We start from the raw sequence: 16,915 nt of genomic DNA on the forward strand, positions 1-16,915 counted from the left end.
GCCAAAAATTAAACAAATTCCTTATTCTGATGTATTAATGAAAACCGCTTTAGATAGGCAACAAACTTCCATCATCACTCAATGTCATTCAAGTAATAGATAGTAGATTTCTACTCCAAAAATGAAACTCTCTTTAAAAACTTCCAGTAATTTATTAGCTCATTCTCATTTTATTAAATACTATAGGACCATGCTTTGAGACAGGATGCTGCAGGCAAATATCCTAATAAGAAAGAAAAATCAGTTCTCCTTGTAGAATTTTACAGATTATAATTGGCCTTCTTACTACACAGGTAGAGTTTGGAAGTTTTCTTGTTTCATATGTGGGGAAGCTAAGACACAAGATTAAAAACGTGATTGGTTTCAGTCATTAGCAGCAAACACTGCTATTGTCATAAGCAGCAAAAAACGAGATGCACATAGATTTACATTTTCTTAAAAGTAAGTGGAATAAAACAAAGAAGGCAAATTCTGTATTTAGGAGTTTAAGCTTCATGGGTATGTGGGCAGTGTAATACTGCTGTTTGGTAAAAGCAGAAGTGTTTGGAGGGAGAAAATATTTATCAGCCTAAGAGTTCTTATGTTCCACAGAAACACATTTTTTCTTCTCCCTTCACTGTTAATGAGCCTGATTGGTAACAGATGATTTTGCTTCAGTATTTCACCAGCAAGTCAAGTGACATTTTTACCTCCTTTCAACACATTTTTCATCCTTTCAAAGGCAGTCTCTCCATAACATAACTACTGCTCCATATCGTCCCCTTGTAGTTAAGAGGACAAATTGTTCTCATGAAGCACAAGGTGTTTAGTCTGATATGATCTCACTAACAAATGCCCTAGAGAATGAATTTCCTCCAGGAAACAAAGGTGTGCAAGTGCCATGTATCACCCTAAAACATTCTTGTAAATGAAAGAGAATCCAAAACAGCCTAACAATAAAAGCCAAGATATGAAAGCTCTGCACCATGTCTCTGAAGCACCATACTGAGATCACAGGGAGAGTGAAACACCCTGCTTACAGCCACAGCCTGGTCTCCACGGGCAAGTAGAATCCAGTTTCTAAAACATTTCAATGGTCACACACCTGCTCCTACAATTCAACTCAAAACCCCAAACACACATTCTCACCTATTTTTCTATTTAAAAGATGATTTGCTTAAATAGCACAGTTATGGGAGAGAAAATGGTTTTAAAGATGCATTTCCTAAGCATAAACACTCTTCTGCTTCAAAGTACAGCTATACGTAGCACATTCTACTAATCAGAAACTATTTCAGACTCATTCCCTTTTTAAAGTACAAAATACTGTTTCTAAGAAAGCTTTGTGCAATTCACATGAAACAAAAGCTGAACAAAACACTGCTGAAACAAAGGCATCCTTGAATATGCTTCTACTGGAGGAGAAGCAGCGTAAAAGCTGCCTGAACTGATCATGGAAGCACGCCTTAAACACTTTGCTAGCAGTAGATACACTATTTAATTTCAAACTCAGATACTCAAGCATTAATTATCCAGATAAGATTTTTTTCATTTCCTGAAAATACAATTTTAAAAAATTGCTGTAGGTTATCCTAAAAACATCCACTATGCAAATGCTCTTCAGACTTGAAATTTTCTCCCCTTCTGAATGAAGAAAAGTCATCAGTAATATCCAAACAAACCTTTTTGTTAGTTAGTGTGGATTTTGATTTGGTCTTAAATTACTTAGTGGAAGTCCAGGATGCCAGGATTAACAAACTATAAAGAAATCTACTCATGTTTATAATCATGTAGTCATGATTATAATGTATAATGTTCAAGAAATATGGGACAATCCTATCTCCTATGAGCAACTTCAGATTTAAAGCACCTCATTTATTTTGGATTTGAGGCAAGTTACTGAGAGTGATCATAGGTTCAGACTGTTTCCATCACAAGCACATTCCCACAACTTGCCTGAGTTTTTCTCAGGAGCAAAAGAAGATAGGACTTTGAAGCATTTCATTATTTTTGTGTCCAACTAAAACTTTCTCTGCATTATACTGGGGATGCTTACAAACTGAAATCCAAGCTGCTGATGCTTTAGTGGTATTTCCAAGCTTTGTGTGCATCTGTGGATCTCAAGGAAAGTTACTGCAGTTAGCACTGGTCTACCACAGTGAGAGCTGCTAACATTTTGTGTTTGGCTGTTACCACCAGCTGCACATCAGAGACTTCAGCCAAGACAACATTCCCCAGCAAGAGATGAGTACATCAGAGAAACAGTGTCAAAGGTTACTGTACATCAGGTGTCTACTTCCTGGTTTTAATGCAAGGAAGGTTTGCTAAAACCCTTCTCTGAAACATCATGAGGAGCTACACAGTTCTCTCCATGGACAATAGTGACGCTGCATTTTCAGGAGAGGTTTTCTCCTGAAGAAAAAGTAAGCTACTTGTTAAGATCTCAGAGCTAATGGACTAATAACAACAGTGTTTAGAAGCAAACATGGTGAACAGATTACAAATTCAAAACCAGACTGCCATGAACCCTCACACCTGAAGTTAGCACACAGTCCAGCTACACTCATTAAGCTCCTTCCTGCAAGCCCTCTGCTCAGACAGAATCTATGAATGACCAGCCCATAGACACAAAAACTGCACAGCAGGGAATAAAACAAACAGTGTCTCCAAAACCTACCAGAAGAGGAGACAGAAAGGCTCCTGCAAAGCAGTTCATAGAGTTGTCCGCAAATCAGGCATGTGCTACCCACTTTAAAAAAAAAATCACATTCTTCTTTCAGCTGGTGGAATAATGATTATAGTCCTGACTTAACAATAAAAGACAGAGGCACTGCCCCTCTGAAAATTTCACAATTGCTTCAGGAGAAAGGGAACATCCAAAACAATTACTGATAGTCAAGACCAGCTTTTGTCATATTCCCTGACAGCAACCCAAGCACAGAAACAGATTTGTGTGTTTGTCTGAAACTGAAGATGGGAAACCCTCTTATCAAGTCAATTGAAAAGCTAAAGTTATATGATTTTCTGGAGTCAAGGCAAAGAATGGTGGTGAATTCTCCATTAACAAAAGGTCTAGTTATTTCTGATAAATAGTGTGCTTCTGTCTCAGTGGGAGGCAGACATTTACAGCAAACCTGGATGGTATCCACCAATATACTAAAAAACGCACTTTAAATAATATTAAATTCCTGGCATCACTATTCTCTCTTAAAAGCTGAAATTACGAGCTCCAAGTAGTGAAACCTGTTAAGTAGCTAATCAGCAAAAAGCTGCTCACCCAGCACTTGTAAAGCATCAGTGCTAGACCAGAAGCAGGCCAAGCAGGACACAAAGAAGTCACTTGCTGGAAAGAACAGCATTATGCAAGCTTCCAGTACACACTTTTCTACAATACACTGATTATCAAAAACATGGAACTTAAGCCAGAAAAATAATCTCAACACATAAATTACATGGAAGTTGTGGGAAAAGCCTGGAGCAATACACAGGGGATGGAAAAATCCATTGCTACACTAACAACAGTAGCACAAGAGTGCCTTTTTTCTTCTTACTCTTTTAAGACTAGGAATTGTGACTTTGAATAAAGAGAACTTGTATGCGGTAACTGGCAGGTTAATATTAAATCCACTCCACTGTGGTCAGTTGATTTTCCCTGGTTACCTGTTTATAGCTAATAAAACAGCATGCAAATTTTGTAGCCTCTTTGCATTAAACCCACCTCTCCAAAGACAAAATAAAGGAGGAAAATTTTATAGAGAAAAAAGTCACAATCATATTCACTACTCAGGCTCCTCACAGCATCAGCAGGAGTGAAAAAAAAACAGAGACTGGGAAGAGAGGGCTCATGTTTTCAGGGACAGACATTGCTTCAAACAGAACATGTGTCATCAGCTTTTTCTGGCTATAAAACAGAGTTAAAACTGCCTGGAATGTTATCAATGCTGTTGGGAGGAGAAGGGTACTTCAACCACTCTACAAAATGGCACACACATGGATCACTCAAGAGATGAGAGTGACTTCAGAGGTCTAGGCTGATGGAGGTTTGATCAAATAGAATGGCATGCAAGTTGCTCTGAACCAGCATTAGGAGGAGAGAGGGTAGCCACTCTGCACAGCAAGAATCCAAGCATCTTGTCAGCCCTAAAAAACAGCACTTCATCTGCTCTAATTCCATGCCACAGGCAGCTGTCCATACCTCAAGGTGTACCCCAGAAATTACACTTACTGCCAGACTTAAACACTACATTACTTTGTATACAGTGCTGAACTACCTGCAGCAGGGCAGAATCTCAGCTTGCCTCACCAAAAAGTATAAACAAAAGACATTAATGAGATACAGTGCTACACAGTACTACAGTAGAAGCCTGAAAAATACACCTCCTATCTCCTCCCCTGACACTGACTGAAAAAACATAACAAAAATCCAGATTTCCACTACACAGGTTAACAAAGTGAAGAGAGATGGCAGTGAAAAGCAAGGAATGCCAATGCTCCTCTGGGGATAGTAGCTGGTTGGTCTGATGATGGATTTCAGCTCCTCTGACCTCTCATTAACAAATTGTTGGATTCTAGTCTGAGTTCAATTAATTCTCTATTACAAATGAGTGGAGGCAAACACCTTCAATATGCAACTCATACCACCCATCTTTGGCTGAGATAAAAAAATAAATTAAAAAAAAAATAAAGGCAACCACCCCAAATCACCTACTTATTTTTCTGTAGCCAGAGAAACCACAACAAATATTCTTTCCGCTATTAGAAAAAAATTAAATAAATTCAAACATCACCAAAATAAAAAATACAGACTGCTGACCAGTTACTTTGTGCCAAAGTGGATGCAGCAAGTAGTGCTTGCCTTGTGGTGAGTTTATGGGCTGCAGCAGTCTAAAAGAGCCTGCTGGAATGTACAAAAAGCAACGGCAGAGCGACACAGCGCTTATCACAGAGCTGCAACAAGATTTACATCTTGTTCTGACTGCAGCAGGAGGCAGTAGGTGCAAAAGGGCAATTAATTATTTTCATCTGGTGACAGTTCAGGCAAGGCCCAAATCCAGGCTTTACACATTCATCTTGCTGATGGAGCAGATGCTAAAAACAAAAAAAGCCACAACCTCCAAATGAAAAACTGGCATCACAGAGTTTTGCTGCCTTTGGCTTTTTTAGGAACTGTCTTTTTTAGGAACTTCATCTCAAATGGGTTTCTTGCTGTTTACTTTGACTCTGGGTACAGAGTTTCCTGCATTTTTAAACTTTTGTTGTGTCAATTCCAGCAAGTACTTTAAAAAGAAAATTCTACCCAAGGCTTTTCTTTTTGGTTTTATTTTAACAGCAGCTTACCAAGAATAACCAGGAGAACTCTGCATGGGAACAATAAAACTGCACTACCACTGAACTGGTCTAACACGTACAAACCTCCAGCACTCTCCTGCAGAACCATGTCTTGAAGCTTAAATGAGGAATCTTTGAGATGAGAAATGAAAACTAATGTATTTTGCCAGATTAGATTTGAATACTTGTAGATGGTTTGAAACACCTACTTGTTCACTATCAAAAAGACAGGTTTTTTCCTAAAAAAAAACCTGTTCCTTTTCTAAAAGCTTCAAATGGAAATTTAGAGTTAAACTAAAAAATTATCACATACTGTAGGTAGTAATTTGAACACAAGTTACTATGACTTCCCAGATTTCCTCCTTTTCTGAGAGAATAACTTCTCTCAGATATTCTCATACAACCAACACCAACTGGAAAAAATGTTCTGTGCAGGAAGAGGCATGGCTAGCCACACAAAACTTCAGGTCTCTCATTTTGTTCAGATTTGGGTTCACTGCATTATCTAACATTAAATATGTGACATTTTTGCTCTGTACCTTCCGTCCCTGCACTGAACCAGCCAGTGTCTTTGTTAGCTCACGGCACATACAGAACCCAGAGACATCAACATCAGTCTTTATCAGACGTTTGTAAAATGGTTATTTACCGAATTCAACCCGGTTAATACTTACCTTTATAAACAAAACACAACCCACAGATTTAGTAAAACCTTGAAATCAGCATTGGACAACTGAAGTGCAACACAGTAACAATGACAGCATTAATACATAGATACTTTAATTGCAGTTTCAATGATACATCACATCTACTGAAGCTTTTAAAGATGTTTTTATTATGGTTTTATAAACTTTTATAAAACCACCAAAGCACTTTAAAGAATCATGCTTTCTTCTGTAATACATAAAACTAATTTCATACTGTGCTTCTGAAAGTCTATCATGATGTTTTTCAAGTTATTTTACAGATGGCACATTTGAAAAAAAAAAAAAAACGGAAGCATGAATTTCTATTGACTGCAATGCAAGAAGGCATCCAAACCAAGATGTTTCATTACAACTAAGTTAAAGTGTGAGTGCATTATGTAATAAACAATAGCAGTTTGGTCATTTAATCTTAATTCTGTTTACAATAAAACTAACATTTGTGCTTCACAAACTAAGATCCCATCATATAAACATAAGTTCTCTGCTGTAAAATTCCAAACAAATGTCCAAAAAGAAAAACATATCTAAAGCAGGAGACCAAATCTACTCACTTTCCTCAAGAATTGCTATATTTAAGACTAATATGACATACCAGACACAATAAGGCACAACGGGTGGTACAAACAAATGAATACAGTTGTCCATGAAACTTGTTCTTGTCCACAAATACTAAAATATGTACCGCTCAAGATAAATTTTCTCTTAAAAATGAAATACATCATCTTGTTATGAAAGTCCTATACAAAAATTTAAAATTTACACCATCTGAGCTGCCAAAAAAATAAAAAAGTGTATCGATTTCCCACAAAACTATATTCCTCACCAGCACATCCAGCCACTGGGAAGAAGATATCCCAGCACTCTGGAAAAGAAAAGCATTATTTCCCCTGTGTTTAAGACAAAAATATTGTATTCTGCATACAGTAGAGTGTATTAAACTTAAAAAAGCCTAGGACTAAAATTACAATATTGATTTGGAAATTATTGGTTCACTGCCTGGATGAAATAAGGCACTTCCTTCCAGCGGGGCGCACTTTTCATGTGTATGGAGACGATGAATCAGGTTCTGGTTAAAAACAAAAAGGGGCTCAGTGAGGTCCCAGGAGACGACAGGAACATTTCAACAGCAGGGGAAGACACAGGAGGTAAAACCTGGAGATGAAACTCTACACGGAAGTGGTCACTCTGTCAATGGCATTATTGACCTCGTTTTTGTTTGAATCCAGTCCTTTAGCAGCATTCATATCATTCCGTAAATTCTCCACTGTCTTTTTCATGTTCTTTAATTCTCCAGGGTGTGGAGTGGCTCGCCTTAGAAGTGTTCTCTAAAAATAAACAGCGCAATAAGTGGTTTTGCCTTTGTCTCTCCGCAAAAACAACATACACTTTCAAGGCTTCAGCATTCACATACCAAGTATTAAGAACCACTTTTTTTCCTTTCCCCCCCCGCTTTTCCTTTTCAAACTGTGATGCTCTGTGCTGAGCATTACTTTAAAAGCTGCTTGTTTATGAAGATGGGGAAAGAGGTTTTAAGAAGTCTCTAAGAGAAAATTTTGTTCTCTTTTGGACTACTAATCTGAAAGCCACTCAAGTGAAGTACAATTACAAGTTATGAAGTGAAGATTCTTTCATAACTATACTTTGGGATTTTTTTCTCTCCCCAAAACCATACAAGTGATTTAAGATCACACTTAAAACACGCATCTGATTTTTAAAGAATCCCACAAGATCTCTTTACAGTTTTAAATAGTGTTTGTGTGGAGCTCCATTTGCCTTTCAGCTCCACCACACAATCTGCTTCTCAAGTTAATTGATAACGAGCACCTTGAGAGGATGAGGAAGTACTTCTCTCCCACCTTAGACACAAGAATGTATACCATTGTGCTGAAACCTTTACAAGGAGAACAGAATTCACAAAAACTCTAGTTAGCATCCAGCCAGGAGACCAAGAGAACACCACAAATACAATATGGGTATAATACACATATACATGCAATTACTTTTTAGTGGCATGCATGTAAAGTGCAGAGTACAGCAGAACTGATGACCCAAAAGTGGATGCTTTGGTCAAGACTGCTTTGGAAATCTGCCCTTCCTTTTCCTCAGTAAGATGATTTTTTCTTGTAGGAAAGTTCTTGCCTCAAATCAGGCAAATCAAGCACTTATCTTCAACACCTGAGCCCTCACTACTCTATGGACATTCTGAGGTTAGCACGGTTCTTAAGCAGCATCCTTGTCCCTCTCAGTCAGTGAACAATGCCTGCTAAGAGACATTTTCTTTCTGCTGCTTTGGAGTAAACAACTACCTTACTTGTTCATTTGCAAACTAAAGTAAGGGGTTTATAGTCACTTTTTAAACTAAAACAATCCAGACAGAGCCCTGAAGTATCTCAAGCTGAGATCAAATGAGGATCACCAGCAATGTTTTAGAGCATCAGAGAAGCACGTTTAAAACGTGTTTTAGTTGTTAATAAAAGCTAGTAAAACTACAGATCATGTTGTGTTTTGGTCTTCAGGATATTCAGAGCCCAACTTAATGGAGAGGTCTTGTAAGTACAGTGACAGATGTTCCCACATCCTTTGTTTAAGTGGGAAACTAATGAGCAACATTCCTGCTGTTTATGGACACTATGGTTGGTACAATGCAAATGGTGGAGTTAAAAAAAAAAAAAAAATAGAAGAATGAGAGAGAGCAAGAGATTGGAAATAGGAATTAGAGAGACAAACAATAGCAAACTTAATGGAGACACATGCCAGAGTGCTGGAATCCTAAATTAGGCCCTATATACTTTCAGGCAGTAAAGCTTCACAGATGCAGAGAAAGATCCTATCTTCTTTCTGGAAAGAAAACATCCTGAGCAGACAGAGGAAAACAAAGCAAAACAGAAGACTGTCCTGCATCAGCATATAAAAGTTATATTCAAGGCAGAAATAACAGAGGCATTTAAAGTAAACATAAAAAGTTGCAGCAGCCAACATGAACAGTTTCTTCTCCAAATGTACACACAAAGCATGCAGTTCAAGCTGAAGTATTTACAGCAAGAATGTTCAGAGACTTTTTATACTTCTGCATTAATGTCACAGTGTCTGAAGGTATTAAAGGCAATATGTATTCCCAAGTGCTTGGAAAACATACCATTTCATTTTCCTCTTCATCTTTTTCATCTTCTAAGAAGCGAATTGCACTGACTCTGTTCACTGCCCGCTCGTTCCATGTTTCATCTGACATCTCATTTACCAAACTCTCCAATGCACCACATCGTGGTAGGTTATCTGTTAGAACAGGAAAATGTAACTCAAGATTCACAGCAACATGCAAATAAAGTCACACAATCAACATGCTATATTGTTCATAATTGCTATATCTGAACAATCACTCATCCAGTACTTACAAGTGGTTATTTCTACTGTTTTTGGAAGAAAACAGAACTTGCAGTGGTTTTCTGTTATTAATCACTAAAATGGTTTCTGTATAAATTAGGTATTTTTGTACTTGGATTGTATAATTTAATATACTTGCCACTATACATGCTTTGCTTGTGGAACATGGCTGACATTAGCCAGTTCCCTAAATGGCATTTCATAACACAGGATTACTGCTTTTACTAACCTCATCCTTTCAGTATTGCTAGGAATACACATCCAAGTCTAAATTCCAAGCCTTCTACCCTTGAAGCTATGAGATTCATCTGGAGAGGACGAAATCTAATTTCTACTAGTAAGGCCTTTAGAGAAAGTCAAGTCAACCTCTGTTACTCTTCTTGAACTAGCTTAATCCTCTCTAATTCTAAAGGGGTTAATTCAAATATTTATTTCAATTTTTAACTATTCTTAAAATCCAGGAGCTGAAAACAGAGACATTTCTATACTCATACTGTTTTAATGGTTTCTATTTGCTCCAGTCATATATGATTGAAACTCTGAAGTTAAGTTGGGTTCCTACAATACAGATACCCACAGCTGAACTTTTCTCCTCAGGCCCCTTTGTACTCAGTGGAGAAGAATCCACATGATTTTCTTTTAGAAGACAATTTTTGGATGGGATAAATTACTCTCCAGTCATTACAGCAGAAATTTAAATATTAGCTCAGATGAATCCCCTTGAATGTTCACACACAGCTTTAAAAGCTTGAGGACAAAAAACATTCAGAAGTTACTGGAGCAGCAATACAGCCAACAAAAGAATTTATGGTTCCACCTGGCCCAGAGGCAAGTTTCATCACAAAAGGGAAAAGCAACTTATACTGCAATTCTACACTTGTCAATGAATATAATAAAATTACTGTACCTTTGCTTGAAAGAAAATTAGCTTGCTAAAAAGTAAAAAGTCCATTGTATACTATTTGCTATGCAATTTATTTTGCTGGTAAAGGGATTGCAGTTGGAAAGCCATCATTTTTACATACATACATATATATATATATACACACACATACATACATACATATATGATGTATAATCAATGTACACAGATACGGACATCACTACTGGACCCACTGGCTAGCCTCAAAATAGTGATATAAGTAATTTTTTTCTTCCAGATCTGTATTTTATTGTAGCTGCTGTCACTGTATTTTCAATAACATAGTGCAAAATTTTCAAGTCTTCTGAAGACTATTAGGATAATAGGAAAAAAAGGTTGAAAATTCAACCAGAACTTTGCTACTTTGCTCACTAGAGCTTATGAATGTTTTACAAACCTTTATGGGACAACTCAGTAAACAAAGAAGTAATGCTTCTATACATAATGAAATGCTGACTCTAGGCACTTACCTTGGCAATCAGGCTCAGAAGGCATTTGAGGAAGTAATACACATGTTAAAATCTTTTCTCCTGTTTCAGGGTCTGTGTCAGTCTGAAATGTCAGCAGAGGTTGGGACTGGTTATCAGACAACCACAAAGCCTTCAGCTTTAAGGTAGTCAGTGAAATGGGAAGATACGTCAGCCTAGTTCAAAAAAGCAAAGTAAGAAAGTCAGGGCAATCCTTGGGAGAATGAATAGATGGTCATGAAGTCAACTCAAGTATACATCACTGAGTTGGAACAAACGGGATGGAAATTAATGCCTCTAATAGAAGACATTGCAGTAGGCATCAATTCCAGCTACTCCATTCCCTAAAAAAAAAAGAAAACAAAACCTGCAGCTTAAATTTATTGTTACTTTATAATCCTCTGAAGCTGAATAACAGGTAAAACTATGCTGAGCTTTCTCTACTGCAATAAAGTGCCTTGGAAGGCAGACAGCTGCTTCCCATCAGGAGCTTTACATGTAAACAGTGGCCAGAACAGAAAAACATAAGTGCCTGTGAAACAATTATATTGGATAGATGAGATGCCATTCTCTTTTTTCCTGTTTTGGGTTGGTTTTGTTGTTTTTTTTCATTTAACTTCCTACTAAGAGACTGAATTAATTTGGTGGTTTATGCTTTAATCCACTCATTTTTGCATGCTGATGTTTGAAGCACTAAGATTCATGAGAAGCTGCAAGGTCAAAGTGGCTTTCCTTGTTACTCACACTGACTGTATCATGAAGATAAAACACTCAATATTGGTGCCACTTGACATTACAGCTAGGTAGCCTCTGAAGCTCTATCCATTGTCTAGATTCTCAGTTTTAATTCAGAAATATATTAATCCAGGTGGGTTTTTTTTAAATCCGATCTCTTCCTTAAGGTCAAAGTAATCCAAAAAAAAAAAACCAAAAAAACACACTTGTGACAACTCAAAATTTATGCTACTTTTGGCCCAGGGAGAAAACTACTTTGACAGTTTCAACAGTAACACTAACATGAATGTCATAACTGGCTTTTTATTACTCTGTTCTTAGACATAATATCTTTTGCTACCAGAAAGAATTAAGTAAACACAGAAAAAGAATATGAAAATACAAAAAACTCTTGCCTGTTTCCAGCAACATCCAGGACATGAAGCTCAGTGGCCTGTGAAATTTCAGAGGGAATTCGAGATAATCTGTTGTCACGTACAGAAAAGACATTAAGACTGCAGCAGCCCCCAACCTATATTTGAGAAGAGGGGAAAAAAAAAAAAAAAGCAAGTCTGGTTTTGTTGCAGTACCATAGTGTAACAAAGGCATGCAGTACGGGTCACAGAGTGTGTCACAGCACATTCAAGTTACAATGCCTGCCAGACACTTCCCCCAGAGGTACAGACTGCAAACAAGTGGTAGCTTAGAAGAAGTCTGACCTGAAGCAAGTCTGTAGGAGCAGTCTCTTGAACATCTGTATCTGCAAATAATGGATATCTTTACATATAGGTCACATTCTAGCTACCTTTCAGAGCTTTCCACACCCAGAAGAAACCAGTAACCACACAGAAGCTACTCAGTGCCAAACATTCACGAAAAAACCTACACTTAACTTTTCTAGCTCTATGTTTTACATATTAATTCATTCTTTCCTCACGGCAACTTTATAACCAAGCAAGTTAAATGGTGCTTGAAGCAAGGCAAAATGCTAAATACACCAATCAACTCCCAAAATTTGTTGAGTCCACAAAGATTACTGAAGATTTCACTAGAAGCAGAAGACTGAGTAAAATTTTTGATGCCCTGATTCATTAGAAGCACCTAATTTCAATCCAATTCCCACATGAACTGGCTTTCTTTAATATATTTTAATCTAATATCTGCCTCTATCAATTTACCTAAATGTAAGTATTTGCATTCTCAAGCTAATTAGTTTTTTGGGTGCAAAGGTGGGATTTTTCAGTTTTACGTTTAAAAATCTACATTTTCCACTAAAAGTAGCTGTTTTCAGAAAATAAAACCCCCACATTTGATTAAAAAAACCTCATTCCAACCTTATGTTCCAGAGGAAACTTCTATAAACAGGAAGATTATTAGCTGTAGCAACTCAAAAGCTGCTTCAAGTAACCCTTTGTTCCTATTAACAAAGGAAACTTACCTTTGTTTGCTTATTGTACAGAGTTTCAAAAAGCACTCTTGTTTGTTTGCCAATTCCAAAACTCACCATAAGAAGGGGAAAAAAGATTTTTCTTTTGTGACTCCAAGTAAAAGAGGCAAAATATCCCAATGCCATTTGAAGCTTTCAAGTTAAGTGGACTTAGAATCTAATTATAGAGTTAGAGTCCAAACTAAATAGTGTAAGATCTCAGTTCAAAAATTAGAGGATGTCTATACTGACATACATCTAAGAAAGTTCTCCTCTCCCACTATAGCCAATATGTAACTACACCTTGGCCAGGAGTCCCCAAAACTAAGCTGAAATTAATGTGCTCTTGCTAACTGTCAGCTGTCTTTGCAAAACCCACAATTCATTCCAAACCCAAGACTGAGATTATAGACAAAGAGCACAAAATATTTTAACTAGTCAAAGGAAAAATAGTGCTGATTTAACCTTCAGTATTTACCAGGGAAAAAGCCACTTTTAAAGGATGCGACTGTGACTCACAAAATAAAACAAATGCAGCATTTACATCCCACTCACCTTCCTTTGTATCATAAATTCTTTTTAATGGAAGAAAACAGCAATCAGCTGCTCAAGGCTTCTGATTCACAAGCTATTTACAGCAAAACGTTAAAGCATTACATTCTTGACAAAACAAAATATGTGGTATTTCCCTTAAATCACTGCACTCTTTAAGATGCAGCTATTTCACAAGATTAGCAGTTTTCCCAGCCCTGTGTGTACAACAGAAGCATGAACCTTGCAAGCCATTTTAGCTTGTGAATCAAAGCCCTTAGAAATCAGCACTCAAATAGTAAGCAAACATTTCTTGGTTCAAGAATTCTGCTATTCACTTTAAAGCGTGTATAAATTCTTAAATAACGTGCCTTCACACGTTCACAGAACACAGTGTGATATTAAAAAAAATCCATACACACTAAGTGTCTAATTGGTATTTCTAACATGAGGAGCCGTGAAAAGCAAGAAATACAATTAAGGAATGTTGATGAGCTGGCAAGTGATGCCCTCAGTGTACACAAGTGTTCCCTTCTCATGAATGAAGTTTGCATTACTCAGTCTTGGAGCATGGAGATCCAAAGAGGTTAGCCAAACAAACAAAATAAAGCCATGCAGCCCTGATGAGACCAAAATTTCTATACTTTTGACAATGGAAAAATGCAGCAGTGGAATTGGGACAGCCTGAGTCATCATGCATTTAAAGCAGTTTAATGAAAGGTAATAGTAGAACCATGGACTGAAGAATACTTACAGGGTTATCAATTTACCTGACCCATAATTTTCCAAGCGGCTAACAATTAAGAAAATACAAGAGATGTTCAATTTATTTTTCTTTATCCATATTGGACAAGAGCATGCCAACAAATGGAGACAGAACATACATTCTTCTACTGCCAAAGAGGACTGTAACTCCTAAATCATTTATACTTCAGTTAATTTAACTTTGCTGTCTGTCAGTCAACAGGCTGCTGTTCAAAGGTTTTGTTTCATTCAAAGGTAGTGAAGACCTTTTATTTTAATAGGGTAGTAGGGTAGATAAAAAAGATACACTGAATTTTTTTAATGAAACTGTTTTTAGAAAATGCAGACAGCATTTAACGAGAAGCAGAGTGAGATATCACAAAGAAAAAGACAAGCTGACAGTTAAAAATCAAATAAAATCTCTGCCATTCAAACAAAGATGGCACCCATCCAGCAGTACAGAAAGACATCAGGTCCAATGTTTTAGAACCTAAACATGAAGCTGGACCACGGAGGCAAAGTGCACACACTACACGGCATGCGGAAAGGAAAACACTGTTGAGGCCACCATGAAGTAACACGGTATCCGAACGTTGCTGGATTGGCTCAGAGTGGTTAACTGAGGAAGAGCCATGCTTTCCAAGGGTCACATGCTCACAACAGTCTGTGCCAAACCACCTCATATGCACCAAGGAAACAGCTGGGGCCACAAGTCCATTCACCAGTTAAGCACACACTTCATTTCCAGCACAGACTTCACTTAATGGGGACAAGCATGTGCTTAGTTCTAGGCATGTGAGCAATTGTTCCAAGGACTGGAGGCTTAAAGAAGTCCTCACGTTCTTCTGCAGTGAGCAGGACATCAGGAACAGATCTCACATGAGTTGTGCATACCTAAGTCATACTCCTGAGACTTAGTTCATTTTAGCAACTTTAGTTTAAGGGTTATTAAGGCGTCACATCACACCAACTCCAAAGAAAAGTGAGCCTAGATAAAAACCAAAAGGAAAACCACAAAAACAAAGCCCACACGTCAGTCAGGCAGTAAATGGTCATTACTACGAAGTGCTGATTTTAATATCATTGATACTATGAAGATGGAACAAAATTGCGTATTTGCATTCAGGTGGGCTTGACTGAAAGGATGATTGTCACCAGGAGGTCTCTGGATTCCACACAAAACTTTAACCCTTTAAACCATTTAACTTTAATGGATGATCTTATTGCTCTTTTCTTCTATCCCAGTCTAAGGCTCATCTTTCTAGCATCTTCCTCATTCCGGAGAAGCAGTAAGGCTTGGACAAACATAGACAGGATGTCAGCTCAGTTAATAAACTCCTCCCTATGTTCTCATCATGACCAGCATTTAGCACTTCACCCTCCTGCTTTTTTGCCATTCATACACCCACTACTAGTCCATCTTAGATAGTCCTCCAGAACTGCAAGTCTTAACAGAACACTTTTCTGTTGGTGTTTCTAATGACTCTAATGTACATCTGTTTACTACTCAAAAGCTATGAATCAATTCTGCTGTCATTTACCAGTTAGCGTCTTTCACACAGTTATAAGCAATGCAAAAAAATTACATTATGACAAATACTGTAATGATTACTCTTCAGCTGTTGTGTGAAGAGCTGAAAGTTCAGTGATGGCATCTCTTTTATTCAACTCTCAAAACAGCTGTCAGCATCGAAAACTCTCACAGATTTTGTTTGGGCTCAAAATAAAGTCAGAATTTTCCTTGGCTCCACATAAAGTATACTAATTCTTTAACTGCCATCACAGCATACATTTAGGGGTGGAAAAAACTGCCCAATTCATTATTATTAACTATTATTCTGTTGTTATTATTAACTTTAAATTGGCTAGGAAAATCTACAGGAAACTCACTTCAACACCTCCTGCACCACTGGTGAACAGTAGGAGAGGAGCTTACCAAGACACTTTCTCAGCCCTCTGACTCAAGTTTTCCTGCACTTTTCCTTAGTGTCTTTTTTTTTCCTCTGAGAAACACATACTTCTACACAAATGAGAAAAGGGATAGGACATCAAAAGTTAAAACCAGAAAAAACAAAGTGGTCCCAACTTGTTTTAAAAAAATAAAATTTGAAAAGCAGAGTTATTGCCAAAAAAATCCCACAGTAGTTTTACCTAATGGAGTAATAAGTCTCACAATACACCTCAGAGACAGGAAGGACACATTACCAGATCTCTGCAGGTTGTAAAGACTCATACATATAAAAAGCAAAACAAAAGCATATAAACTGGAAAACATTTCAAGGAGGTTATTTATGCAAGTGCCAAAATCAACACACCAGTTGCATCAGCGTTCCTGCACCAGGGTGGGATTTCAATACCAAAGAGTCACCAGGCAGGTCTTTCAAGTTTAAGGGGAAAAACATTTGTAACTATGAACAGGTTTAGACATTCTCAGTTCTTGCTGAAGTATGTTTCACCGCTTCAGTCAGAGAGGGACTAAGCTGCAAAACGAGATATTGAAGATGAAATCTCTCAGTGACTCAAGCCTTGGTCATACATTCAGTTCCTCCACATTTTACCTTTATCAGTACACAATACAGAAGAACCTTTGAACCAGGAAACTTTGAAGGTTTATTTGCATACAAACTCCTCAATAATCCCAAGTAAAGAAATTTTACACCAAAAGATAATGAATGGTTTTACAAGTGTGCCTTGAAGCAATCTCACAATGTAATGG

General features: G+C 37.4%; 1 protein-coding gene across 1 annotated transcript in view; it reads right to left on the reverse strand.

Moving 5' to 3' along the window:
• Nucleotides 1-6,119: 6,119 nt before the first annotated feature.
• LRRC1 (leucine rich repeat containing 1) overlaps nt 6,120-16,915 on the reverse strand; it is a 70,348-nt gene continuing 59,552 nt past the window's right edge. The window contains exons 11-14 of the mRNA XM_005518104.3: nt 11,915-12,030; nt 10,788-10,960; nt 9,151-9,287; nt 6,120-7,339 (exon numbers count right to left, since the gene is read on the reverse strand). Of these exons, the coding sequence (XP_005518161.1) occupies nt 7,181-7,339; nt 9,151-9,287; nt 10,788-10,960; nt 11,915-12,030 (585 nt within the window). The 3' untranslated portion in view covers nt 6,120-7,180. The remainder of the gene's footprint in view (nt 7,340-9,150; nt 9,288-10,787; nt 10,961-11,914; nt 12,031-16,915) is intronic.

Source organism: Pseudopodoces humilis, chromosome 3, assembly GCF_049639895.1.
Source record: "Pseudopodoces humilis isolate 2021_Gansu_Grassland_sample_001 chromosome 3, ASM4963989v1, whole genome shotgun sequence".
Taxonomy (NCBI): Eukaryota; Metazoa; Chordata; class Aves; order Passeriformes; family Paridae; genus Pseudopodoces; species Pseudopodoces humilis.